The sequence below is a fragment of the Lathyrus oleraceus genome, chromosome 6 (genome assembly GCF_024323335.1).
Source record: "Lathyrus oleraceus cultivar Zhongwan6 chromosome 6, CAAS_Psat_ZW6_1.0, whole genome shotgun sequence".
NCBI classification, from domain to species: domain Eukaryota; kingdom Viridiplantae; phylum Streptophyta; class Magnoliopsida; order Fabales; family Fabaceae; genus Lathyrus; species Lathyrus oleraceus.
This window is the reverse complement of record NC_066584.1, coordinates 260,053,280-260,067,156: the sequence shown is the minus strand read 5'-3', so window position 1 is coordinate 260,067,156 and position 13,877 is coordinate 260,053,280. Positions and strand designations below refer to the sequence as shown.

The 13,877-nt window shown below is 35.1% G+C and overlaps 1 protein-coding gene across 1 annotated transcript; it reads right to left on the bottom strand.

Annotated features, from left to right (window-relative positions):
* Positions 1-4,124: 4,124 nt before the first annotated feature.
* Positions 4,125-4,664, bottom strand: LOC127095044 (uncharacterized). The gene has a single exon (XM_051033790.1). It carries the CDS (start codon positions 4,662-4,664, stop codon positions 4,125-4,127), a length of 540 nt encoding a protein of 179 aa, XP_050889747.1.
* Between the last annotated feature and the right edge of the window lie 9,213 nt (positions 4,665-13,877).

Sequence of the window (13,877 nt, the reverse complement as noted above, 5' to 3'; positions counted from 1 at the left end):
TCTTTATATGAAGGTGTGAGAAACACAAGAAACGGGGGTTTGAATTGGGTTTTACAAGAAAAAGCTTTTTCCAAAACAAGAACACCACTAACTAGTTAATAACAAAGAGATAAAAACACAAGTATTTTTATCATGGTTCACTTGAAACTCAAAGCTAATCCAATCCATCCACTAAGGTGATTTTTCCTTATACACAAGGACTTAATCCACTATAATCAACATATTCCAACAAACACAAAGAATAACCTTCTTTGTCTTCTCAATGATCCAACTAAACATTAATCTCCTTAAGGACTCACAAAGAACAACCTTCTTTGTCATCTCAATAATAACCTCCTTAAGGAATCAAATAAATAGTTTGAAGAGTATTTTGTGTGTTACAAGATGCTTCTACACAAGCAGATTTTATACAAATGAATAACAAACACTTAAAGAAAAACTGTATACAAAAGAATGATAGATTTTCACGAAGAAAATAACTTGTCAAAATATTTGTGTAACCAACATTTTTCTTCAAGTCTCCAATGCATACTTATATAGCATAAGCATACGACCGTTGGAGGGAAAAAAGGGAAAAACTCATGTGAGCGGTTGTCGATTATTGGATTGGAAAGGAATGATACTGCATATTGTCCTTTCGCCCAAAAAATAAGTGACAAGTGTGATGTATAGTACTGTCCTTGCCCACAAAATCAGGTAGTGAAAAGAATGTTCGTTTTGTACTATGTACTATTTGATCACATTCCCATTTTGATCTTATCTTGAAATTCATTGGCTTTTGATGAAAGTTGATGAAGCATGAAATGAAGAAACATAGAGCTGGATTCAGAAACTTCAGAATCTTTGGTTAGAAATTTGACAGTGTCAGTAGTCCGGCTTGATGTCTTCAGTAACTTCAGAATCTTCAAAGTCTTCAGAATCCTCATTCAGAACCTTGATAACTTCAACCGTCTGTCTTGAGATCTTCAAAATCTTCAGCTACATAACACAACTTCAAAAGATTGCCATTCTTCAGAAATTAGGTGATCAGAGTCACATCCAGAAGCATGAACTGAGAGAACATTGCAGCAACAACATAGTGTCTCCTTAGAAGCTTCTGATGAGTGAAACATCACAGAAGCAGAAGGATCATTGCAGCAGCAATACAAATATCCTTCAGAACTTCTACTGGTTGGCGCAAAAGTGGATTTGGAACGCAAAGTTCAGAAACTGATGACGTTGCACATCATATAATTAGAATCATAACTGATTGTTAAAGATACACAATAATAAACCATTAGGGTACTAAAATTGTTCTCACACAAATACAATATTGTTATCATCAAAACTCAAGGTATAAATGCAGAACCAAATCTTATTATAACATTATACTCCTTCAAAAGATGGATCACTTTGACTGTAAGTTATGGGCCAAGATTGGCGCTTATGTATGTTTGTATTTTGTCGTTCCTTCTCCTAAGTAAATTTCTTCTACAGGATCTTGCGCTAGCATTTTTATGTTGGGTGCCAGTCAGTCCTTTTCGAATCCCAAAGGCTCTTCACCATAGATGGCATCAAGCATCTAGCTTTGCACTTCGTGTTTCTCCTTATCAGGCGACTCTGGTTTGAAATCTATGTCAAGCCCCTCCAAGTGCACATTAGCTTCTTTGGCTTCAGTAACCATGTATTTAACTTCGGCCTCTAAGGTCGCTTTTAATCTGTTATCGGCTATATAAGCCTAAATCTTTTCCAATGTTTTGGATTCAGACATAATCATCAAATTCATCTCCCCATCCAGTTGGCTGGATGTATGACGTGCCTTTGAACTCGAGGTATTCTCCTACAACCTCTCTATCCCATTGAAACCCATAAGTTGGATGTAGATGAAGGGAATAATATGCTTGCTACATCAGTGGGGTCGAATGTTAAATTAAAAGGTTTACAAGGGGCAATGTTTCCCAGATTCTTGTAAAAATTCCGCATGTCCATGTGGTTCACTTCACCCATAAAGTCGCTCTGATCTGCTTCAATATTTTCCACTATACCATCATTTTTCCATATAGTAATCCTTTGATGCATCGAAGATGGTACTGCTCCAACGCCATGTATCCACTAACGGCTTAACATCAGGTTGTAATTAGCTTTCGAGGAAATAACCATGAACATGGTTGGCCTCGTAATGGTCCCAATTGTTAAATCTACCTGGATCACCCCTAAGGCAGGTCCAATCTTTCCTTCATAATTTGATAAGACCGTGTTATGTGGCTTTAGGTTTGTGTTGAACTTTCCCACTTTCTACAACATAAAGTGCGACATTAGGATCTTATTAATTCCCATATTCTCTACCTTTCCTCTAATGAAAAAGGTTTAAGATGACCTCTCATTGCTTCTCCGGCCTTTCACAGAAGGAATTTTTACTTTTGACGCAACCGTTATTCATTAAATAGTAACATACTAGTCTATGTATGGCCATCTCAGCTTCCATAAACTCTTCAGACTCCTCCACTTCTATGACTTGATCGAACTCCACAGGCAACACCGAGACTACATAGAAAGTGATATCCAAAGAAGGCTCAAATTTTGTATCGAATTCATCAGTTACCATGTCATTGTGAGCTACTGCTAACTCTGACTTGCCCTCAGGTTCTTCTTTTCTAGCAGGAAACCGTTTCCTCCCCACTGGCATTTTTTCTTCACCTTTGTTTTTCTCCAGAGGTTGGTTGGAACTAGATTCAGTCATTGCCTTTTTGCTGGCCTCCTCTCTCTCTCTCCGCCTTTCTCCTCCTTTGCTGCCTTGACCATTGTGACATGAACATGGGATTCTTACCCTTGTAGTTTTCAGATCTATAAGCTTGCTTTTTTTATACTTGAAACTCCCTTTTATAGGCTATCGAAGATCCTCAACCAACCTTAAAACTTTTCCACTTCTCCTGGCCTCTTTCTCTCTTTTCAGCAGGCCTTACCCATTTTCCTCTAGGTGCATCAGTAGTTGGTTTGAAGGTAGTTGGCCTATTTAGCTGAAGACTTGGACCTCCTTGCTCCATCCTTGGAGGGACTCCCCTCTTGTCAAAAGTGAAGTGACTGCGAGCGTCTCTCCAATTCCTTCTGCGATTAGCCATTCAAACTGTCTCGATATTTTCAGCAACTTTCTTATCGAAAACTGAACTGCACCTAGGGCACAACATGACCTCAGACTTCTTTTTCTGACAGTGGTGGAGGAATTCCACTAGGCTTTCATCACTCTTAGGGTAAGCCACCCTCACTTTCTCTTCGCTTTATCGAGAATTCTCTTTGTCACCTTCCCTCACTTTGCTCACCTCGACCATGTTGACTTCGAGATTAGTGCCATCAGTGATCTTCAGCTTCTCCAATTTTACCCTAAGGCCCTCAGTAGCCTCAGTCTTATCATTCTCTTGCTTGAAACCCTCAGTGGTTTCGACCATCTTGGTGTTTTTGTTACAACCTTCATATGCTTCGACCATGTTGATAATGGTTGGTTCAGTATGATTGGAATCTGCCACCTGGAGGGGGTCTGAGACGATCTTCATCTGGGATTCCGTCTTGTCCCCAAATCTCAGCCTTCCGTCCCTAATAGCATTCTGCTACAAATCCCTGAAAAGAAAACATTGTGAGGTTTTGTGGCCTAGAAAATTATGATATTTACAAAAACCTTGTTTCTTTCGTTGTTCTAGAAGATGTATTTTAGCGCCAGGAGGCACTAACATTTGGCCATCTTTGAGTAGCAAGTCGAAAATTTTGTCACACTTGGTGACGTAGAAGGTGTATGTCTTCTTAAGGAATTTATCATTCTTTTCTAGTTTGACGGGATTTCTCCCATTTGAAGGTGCAAGAACCTTGCAAGAATAGGGCGGCCCTTATTTTAGTTTGGCTAAGTCGATTTCGCTTTCGTCGAAACCTAAAGGGTCATTATATGTTTCTTGTTCATCTTCATCTATGTCGATATACACTACCCTTTCTCTCCTATTATTCTTAATTGCTCTTGCTTTTTCAGTCTTTAAACGTTATACCCGTCAAACTCTATCGACCAACTAGGCCATATCCCTCAAATATTGGGTGTCTAATTTCTTTCTGATGGAATAATGTAAACCATCAACGACCATTTTGACCAATTTGTGTTCAGGCATCTATGTGAAACACCTTGTCTTTAGCAAATGGAACCTATTAAGATAGTCGTCAATTGGCTCAGAAAATTTATGCTTAATACTAGCCAATTCTTTCAGGCTAATGTTTGACTTCCCCATATAAAACTGTTCATGGAACAATCTTTCTAGACGAGTCCAATCATGAATCAAACTCATTGGGAGTGTAGTGAACCATGTGAAGGCGTTTTTAGTGAGCGAACTAGTGAAGTATTTTATGCTTAAGTTTTCGTTATTTGCAAGGTCTCCTGCTTCGGTTAGATATCTCGCCACATGTTCGACATTCGATTCACTAGTATCTCCTGAAAATTTTATAAATTTTGGAACTTTTAATCCTTTACACAATTCAGTTTGCAAGATATAGTTAGATAATGGGGAACTATAATTTGGCCTATGAAAGCTAACATTCACCCCATTTCGCACTATAATCCTTTCAACCATGGCAACCAAGTTGTTGTCTCCTGCCCTATCATCGTGTCTAACTTGATGTAAGACTTCGTCTACATCTTGGTTCTTATTAACCATGACCACCTTTGGTTCCCTTTCTCCCGACACTTGTTGTTCATTCCTGGGGGGATTCGACTCCACCCCCTGTTTTGCCACGTCTAACCGAGGTGCATTTTTATGGGCTTGGTTAATGGTAGGGTCCTCTTCAAGGACTGCTCCTTGGTTTTCCAATACTCATTCCCTTCGAAGTTGTCGAGGCGCTTGTGGAACTCCAAAGAAATCTGTAATTCGCGTCATCTGTGCCGCCATTTGTTGGTTTATTTAAGTGGTGTTTTGAATTAATGGATTGAATATTGTGCCTATTTGTTGGGCAAGCATATGTACCATCTCATGGTTACTTTCGTCCATCTGTTTCCTTAAAACTTCTCTAGAGTTTGTAGTAAAATTAGGCATTTGTTGGGTAGGAAATACCACCCCTGGGGTTGGTTAATTCAACCCGTATTATTAACAATCGACCTGGACCCTCGAAGGGTGAGAACATGTTCACCAATGGGTTATCCAGTGTTGACATCGCGTTATGCAAATTTTCCATCATCGAAGTTGGCATTCCATATGGTTGTTCGCGACCGTTCAAAGGCATTATAAATCCACTCACATAGGGCCTGAATGCGCTAGATCCTACTGGAGGAGGGGTCATTTGTTGACCTTTCATCCTCACAAGAGATCAAATTGGTCCACTGTCAGCACTCAACGATATGGTCGTCGTACTCGTCATGGATGGAATTGCTTCGGACACAGATACTACGGTCATAGTTTCTCCATTGTTATTTGGAGGATTCGTCATCCTTCTTACGTATCCCTTTTTATGTATCGATTCGTTATTAGTGGTTATTTTACCACTCTTTAATCTCATGCAACAAAGTTAAAGGAAACCAGAAATGAAGAAATTCTAAATATTTTGCACAAATTCTATCTAACAACACCAATCCCGCCGAGTGTGCGAATTTGTTTACCGTCGAAATTGGTAAATAAGTGCTAGTCTTTCAAATTTTAATATCAGTAGTTACTACATGATCAACTAGATTGATCCTAGGACATGTGTTGTTATTTAGTTTTTGGGTTTGTTAATTATGAACATTTCGACAATATTCTTCAAAGTTATTAAAGGGAATGTTGCAATTCTTTAACAAAATGCAGCAGTAAAGGCTTCCAAAGTAAATGAATTCAAAATAAATGACGAAGTCTTAAATATTGAAATTGGCTTCAAAGTAAATTGTAGCAAATATGAACGACACAATCTTAAATGACTTGGTTAAAAGTATAAAATCTGGTATTCACACGTACGTTTGAGTAAATTTAGAGTTTTGTTACAAGGTTGAACACACCTTTCCTAATGGTTAAATGTCATATTTATATTAAATCTAAAATAACCATTATTCAACTATATTTTCTCAAGAAGATGCCACGTCTTCGATTTGCATGTCTTCCGTTGCTCAAAGCTCTCAACGCATCTTCAAGAAACGGATAAGACCAAAGAACAATTATCAGCCTCAAATTTGAATTACACTGTGTCGAACGCTACTCCATGTAAGCTTCGTCGAACTCCAGTCTAGGCCAAAATATTTCTAAGTCCTAGACCACAACTTCTTTCGTCAAAATATTCTCATTAATTTATTGTCGAAGTCAACATATTCTTCTTCAGAATATTTCTTTAAATCCTATGAATAATTCCTAGCCTTTATGTGTGTCGAAATCCCAGCCAACACATGGTCCTAGAATCCAATAGTGGTTAAAGACTTAGCGCATAACATATCACTACGGTTTTTTATAACAACCTTGGTGATATGTATACTTGAGTTTATTACAACTTATGTAGAATTCTTATTTCACCAACTTCTCACTAAACATATAACCTTTCAATCTATTTTAGAAAATCATAATATGAGATATAAAGTTATATTATAAGAACAAGTCACACTAATCAATGTTGTACAAGTTTTCTGTAGCCAATTATCCATATTTCTCTCTTTAACGGTTAGATCTTGTTTCGATGCTCCTAGATCTTTGATCATCCATTCCTTCACCTCTAGTTCATTTTGAAAAATATTATCTATTTTGAAAATAAAATTAGAGGCAAATAAAATTAGAGGTGAAGGAATGGGCGGTTGAAAATGATAAGCATTAAACCAAGTTCTAACTGTTGAAGAGCGAAATACAGATAATGGAATAAAGAAATCTAGTATAGCATTTATAAGTGTAATTTATTTTCTAATATAACTTAATATTTGATACTATAATTTTCTAATTCAATTCGAAAGGTTATATATTTGATAAGGGGTTGGAAAAACACTCAAACCACATACACTATAATAAACTCGTCTTCTATGACATGTTGATTAAACATAATGAAGCTGTAACTTAGAAGATATGTCATTAACAACAACATGCATAAAAAACATTCAGTTTTTATTAACAACTACATACTAACTTTTATCAACAACAACATACCTTAACAAAATACAACTTATTAACAACAACATACCTTAACAAAATACAACTTATTAACAACAACATATTAGCTTTTATCAACAAGAACATACCTTAACAAAATACAACTTTTATTTGCAACAACATGCCTTAACAATATAAAACTCTTATTAACAAAAAAATATCATTAATAACATACCTTAAACAAAATACAACATTTAACATACCTTAAACAACTTTTATCACCAACAACATACCTTAAACAACATACAACTTACAACATACCCTAAACAACTTACAACATATATTACCAACAACATACAACTTTTATCTACGACAACATACCCTAAACAACATAACACTTTTATGAATAAAAACATACATTAATAGTAACATACAACATATATAAAGAAAAACAAAATCATCAACAACATACGTTAAACAACATAAATTTGTTATCAATAACAACATACATAAACAACAACATACAAATATATAAACAAAAGTAAAATTATCAACAACATACAACATATATAGACAAAATCAAAAACAAAATAAACCACAACATACCTGAAACCATATGCAACATATATCAATAAAAACAAAATCAACAACAACATAAAATGTGGAAGCATGTACCTGAAATGTGGCGAGGAAGTGAAAGAAATGAGTTTCGTGTAACAACTTTCCTTGATCCATAAGAGATGAAGAAGATACATTGGAATTTTGTGAAGAAGTAGTATGCAACCGTTCATGGAGTTAGGATGAGGCGTGAGAGAAAGTTAGGGTTTCGTTTTGAGAGAGACGGTTGTGTTCTATCTTGAATGGGCGAAATTTCACTAAAATATAAGTTATACTTTTCACCGCAGTTGTTATAAACGGACGTGATTAAATGTAGGTGCATTTCACAATGGTTGCCATTATAGACCATGGTGAAAGATATTTTATTCTAATATAAATATTATGGTTATAAGTGAAACGCTCATTTTGTAACCAAAAAAAGAAAAACAACTGATGCTGGGATTCGAAGCCTGTATGCCTTAACATATCACTACAATTACTAATATAGACTGTAGTGAAATTTCTTTTAATCAAAGGAAATTTTTTGCAGGCGCCTGAGTAAGAAATCTTACTTCAGTTGGATTAATGAGCGGGGTAATAACATTTTATTTTAGGTGCTTTTTCAAGTAGTATTAGTATGAACGCTTGAGCAAGTTTCTGCTTGAAAACAATTTTAAAAGAGAGAAGGTGATACAACATTTTTTATTAAGAAAAATGAAGATGACATTTTACTTGTGCAAATATATGTTGATGATATTATATTCGGTTATACTAATGAGTCCTTGTGCAAGGATTTTTCTGACATGATGCAGAATGAATTTGAAATGCCTATGAGGACAAATTCATCAATCAAGCTAAATATTGTAAAAAGATATTAAAAATATTCAACATGGAAAAAGAAGAAAATTCAATCTCAACTCTATCGAGTACTTCATATAATTTGGATAAGGATGAAGGAGAAAAAGTAGTTCAAGAAAGTAAATATCGAGGTAGGATCGCTTCCCTTCTTTATCTTACTACATCTTATCATGATATTATGTTTGTTATCTATATGTGTGCAAGTTTTCAACCAAACTCCAAAGAATCACACCTCTCCACATTCAAATGAACTATGAAGAACTCACATACTACTTATGGGTCTGTGGTATACCAAAGGGATGAATTGTATTACGTTTGCTTCATATTTAGCACACAATTTAGTTAGGCCATCAATTTTAGAGGTTAGAGTTGAAATATTTTCATCCTCATGAAGCCATCCCTCATCCTAAAGTCTCTTGAGTTAAGCATTCTCCATGGTAAGAGAAGTCTCATTCCCCCTGTCTCAAGGAACCTACCTTTTTTAGGAAGTTCCTTCAGTCTCTCATTCTCTGCAATGAGAAACGCGACCCTCTTCTCGACTTCCTCTGGTTGAGCCTTCACCACTTTCTAATGTTCCAGAAGCATAATATCCATTATTTTGGCCTTCTTATTTTCTTTATCATGAGAAGAATTCTAACCCTTTTTATCCCAAAGTTTAACCAATTTTCTCTCTCACAAGCCTTGGAGTTGTTTGAGTTATTTTTATAAGTGACATATATTCAAGAACTTACTAAAATTTATACAAGGAATTTTGCCAACTAACATAGGTACTACAGACCCACATACATACTCCCAAGATATGATATGAATACTAGTTCAATTTTGAGGTCACTGTACATACTCCCATACAATCATTCACACGTCAGTACAAATCCAAGACCAACATACTCACGCTAGTTCAAAGCTTCAGGAAAATGTACGTAAGTCCAACCCATAATACATACACTAGTTCAAAAGGCATGCCAACATTTATACACCTTCTTTGCCATTGTATCAACATACGCATGCCCAACTGCAACATACGTATGCCCAAATTTAGGGGTGGCAAACGAGCATGCCCGCCCCGTTTAGGCCCGCCCCGCAAAAGCCCGCAAAAAAATGGGGCGGGGCGGGGCGATCATAGTTGAGGATGCGGGCCTAAAACTTAGACCCGCCCCGCAAAAAAGTGAGGGTGGGGCGGGGAAAGCCCGTGGGCACTGCACTCTTTAAGCCTAAAAATGAAAAAATTTATGTAAATACACGTGCCCGCAAAAGCCCGCGAAAAAAATGGGGCGGGACGGGGCAGACACATTTGAGGGTGAGGGCCTAAATCCTTGGCCCGCCCCGCACAAAAGTGCGGGCAAAACGGGCATGCCCAGCGGGCCGAGCCTGTTTTGCCACCCTACCCAAATTCAACTAGAAAAGGAAACCGTGATTTTTCACAAGGGTTCAAATTATTTGACGTTCAAAGACACTTTTGGGGAGAAAAAAACACAGTAGAGGCATTGAGGAGTTGTTAGTTCAACAAATTTCTAGTATTGAGTTTTCTCGTTTAACCTTTTAATATCTTTACATTATTAAATTTTCATTCTTAGAAATATTATTAGCTAAATTCTGTAATGTTACATATGAGTTCTCGACTCTGAATTTATTTGTACTTTGAATTGGATATGTCATTTAGAGTATTGTTATCAATATACTATTTGTTTTTAATCCACACTTAATGATTTTATTAAATTGATCACCGATAAATTATTGTATGATTTTTTGTTAAAAAGAAAGTTCAATGTTAAATGATTTGATAAAAACATTCTTGCCCTCTCTCACCTAGGACTAAGGATAAAATCTCAACTACTATGAATAATTTAGGGATTTCATCTCAATTTCGTAGGTGAGGTAAAGAATATTGAAATAAGTTTGATTCTTTTGAGTTTTGATGATAACAAAGTATAAAAGAATAAAAAATTTCTAACAGTTTGTTGAGTGTGCAGACTCTGAGCATACTTAAAGTGAAGTAAAGCTAAATCTAATCCAGAAAGATGCTGAATGAAGATAGCTCTGAACAAACCATGATGTATAACATAGATCAAATCAGACTCTGAACTTTGGTCTTAAAGAGACTCTGGTTATAGAGACTCTGGACTCTGATAAAAGAGATTATGAACTTTTAACATCATCGGAATCAAAATCAATGCAATCCTTGAAGAAGTTCTGAAGATAATGTTAACTCTAGTTATCACCAATCAACACTTCTGATATAGACGCCTCTTATACACTCTGAGTCATCCAATCCTTATATAGTCATCAGACTCTGATGTCTATTCTCAAGGTTCTGAACTCTGAACATATGATAAATCTCTCGTATGCAAAAAACATTATTCTAGAGTTTTAAAACGGGTAAATAGATCTCATGTATTGTACAAGTCAAACGTCAAATCAATAGTACTATACTTCAAACGACTATAAAATATTCCCAACCAAATACCCAAGATTTTCAGCTGAACCTACCTACTCTACAAAAATAGTGTACGTTGAAAGAAGATTCAATCCTATCCTCTAACGGATATATATCTTCCTATTTAAAGAGGTCAAAGGATTTGTGAAAATGAGAGAAAATATAAATGATAAGAAAAGCTCTTGCGCAGAAACTTCATGATGAATAAAATTCATTAAATTAAAACCATCATCAATAAAGAAGAAGATTGAAGAAACACCTTGAGTTTTATGTCAATGTATTCTCAAGTGTATAAACTGAATTTCATTATGTGTAATCTGATTGGTAATAAGCAATCTTGTAAATACAATCAATTTTTATTAACAATTGTTAATTTCCTCGAGCAACTAAGTTTAGTCAGAATTCTCAAGAAGTCATTGAAAGTTAGTCTTTGAGTTGTTTTCCTTGAGATACTAGGGTATAATTAGAATTTCTTAAGAAGTCTTAGATTGTGTGTCTTTGAGTTTGTTGTAATCAGATTGATTATTCGATTAAGTCCTTATTGAGAAGGCGAAATCACTCAGGCGGGTGGGATGGATGTAGTTTAGTTAACATTGAAAGAGGATAAAAATACTTGTGTTATTATCTTTATCATTATCCTTGTTGTTTGATATATTGTGTTGCAATTTTTTTTTATTTTCAAAAACCTAATTCAAACCTCCACTGCTTGTGTTTCTTGCACCTTCAAAGAAGTTTGTCATGGAAAGTGCACCACCTTTCCCATTGGGTGATTTTCCAACTGAGGGAAAATCTGGAACTGGTCACAGGCTTGATCCCCGGAACTTTTTTTTTCAAAATCAGAAAGTGCGCTCCACATTTCCCTCAGTTGGATTTTAGAACTAGGGAAATATATTTAGTCTTTTTACACCCGTTTGTGAAAACAATCGAGGGTAAAACCCTAATTTATTTATTTTTTTAATTTTACAAAATTTTCATTTTAACCTGTATTTTTTGAAATATAACAAAACCTAAATTTAACCTAAATAGAACAAAACTAAAATGGCACATCGCACATTATCTTTTTACAACTAAACTAGAACGTATACAAATGATTAACCATCAAAGGAAAAATCTAAAGTACAAATTCTTGAACGGGCGTCCTAAAGTTTTCATCTGTAAATGGTATCTAGTCGTTAAACACCTATAATTTGAACGATATTTGAAAGTAATTAGGATAATTGTTTACTGATGTTTTTAGTAAATAATCATGAATTTTAGTTTATTTGAAGGATCAAACTCTAAAAATCCTAAATGACACTTTGTGTTAAACTTTTGAGAAATATGTGCTAATGCTAAAAGGTTTTCCAACATAAGGAAGGAAATACATAAGTACTTGAATGGATAAAATAAATAAAGAAAAATTAAAAATGTAAAAAAATGGGTAAAAAATTATTGAATTAAGAGTATGACGCAAGTTCATACATTTCTCAGAAATTCTTTATCTCTGTGACTCAGATGTGTGGATTCTAAAGAGAATAAAATGAAATGTGAACCCTCATTACATAAAAGAAATCTTCTTATATAATATGTACATCAATAACAGTCAACAATAGTTACATCTCTAGAACTTGACGCTTATCTTCTACGTGGGCTTTTTTAATCTGATATATTTATACATGTCTTTGGTTCTCGAACGGCTCTAAACAGTTACATCTATCAAAAACATCTTCAAGTTACCTAATCATATATGTCAAAAACTCTACTTGTCAAATTTGCAACTTGGTGTTGACAACATGACTTAGCTACATACACTTAATATTTATATCCACCTCGTATCTCACATTGATGTAGAAAAGGCTAAGTCAAAATCTCAAGCTAACAGATGCCCCTCAAAAATGTCATTCTCGATCATATTTGCAATATGGCAGAAAGATGGTGTTTTAGTAAACACTACTCAAACTATTCTGCATACATCATCGTTGTCATGACTCCTATTACCTAGTCGACATGTCAGTAACGTGCGTGTACTTGCCATCATGGCTCCGATTTCACCATCAGTATCCGGTCATTGGACCGATTAATTCGGTTTGGGGGTCAGTTTGGACATCAAGTGGTTTCACCCCTTCCCAATCGCAGTTGCAAAAGATCAACAATAGTCTTCCCTACCAAGTCTAGCACCAATCACCACTGGACGAAGTAACGACTAGTACAATATCTTTATCTTTCTTAATATTAATGTTAGTATTTTTTGTTATATATATATATATAGCTAGTGTTTAAATAATCATCAGTTATACATGTAATTTTATATATATTTAGTGAGCGTTTATTATTATATATATGTTAGTTATTTTATATAATTGATCAAAGTTTCTGAATTGGCTAGTTGATTAAAACATTTTTGCAATTATAATGGCAACAATATTGTAAACTTGCAGTATGAATACTATAAGTACTATCGTTGTTGGGTGTATGATTGAAATATCCTGGAAGATGTGAACTTAAACCCTATTTTGAGGAAGAAGTTAAAGGGTTTATTGCATTTGCATTTGCACAAGAATGTTGTTGAAGAGAAGGAGGAGTAAGATGCATGTGTATTAAATATGGATGTAGATGTATAATTAGTAATCCCGAAGAAGTAGAATATCATTTGAAGAGAAAAGCTTTTAGGAAAAAATGTTGGATTTGGACATCAATTGGAGAAGAATTGTTGAGTAATGTACCAGAGACTAGTAATACACAATAGGGTTCAAGTAGTCGATCATATATGGAATATGAATAACACTTTAATCTAATCGATGACATGGTTGGTGATGCTTTTTGGGTGAATGTGACTTATGATGAACAAAAAGATTTTGACGGGGACGAGTTGTCGAATGAGAAAGCGCATAAATTTTATCAATTGTTGAAAGAAATGAATACATCATTGTTTGAGGGTTCGTTAGACTCTAAATTATTAATGTGTGTGAGAT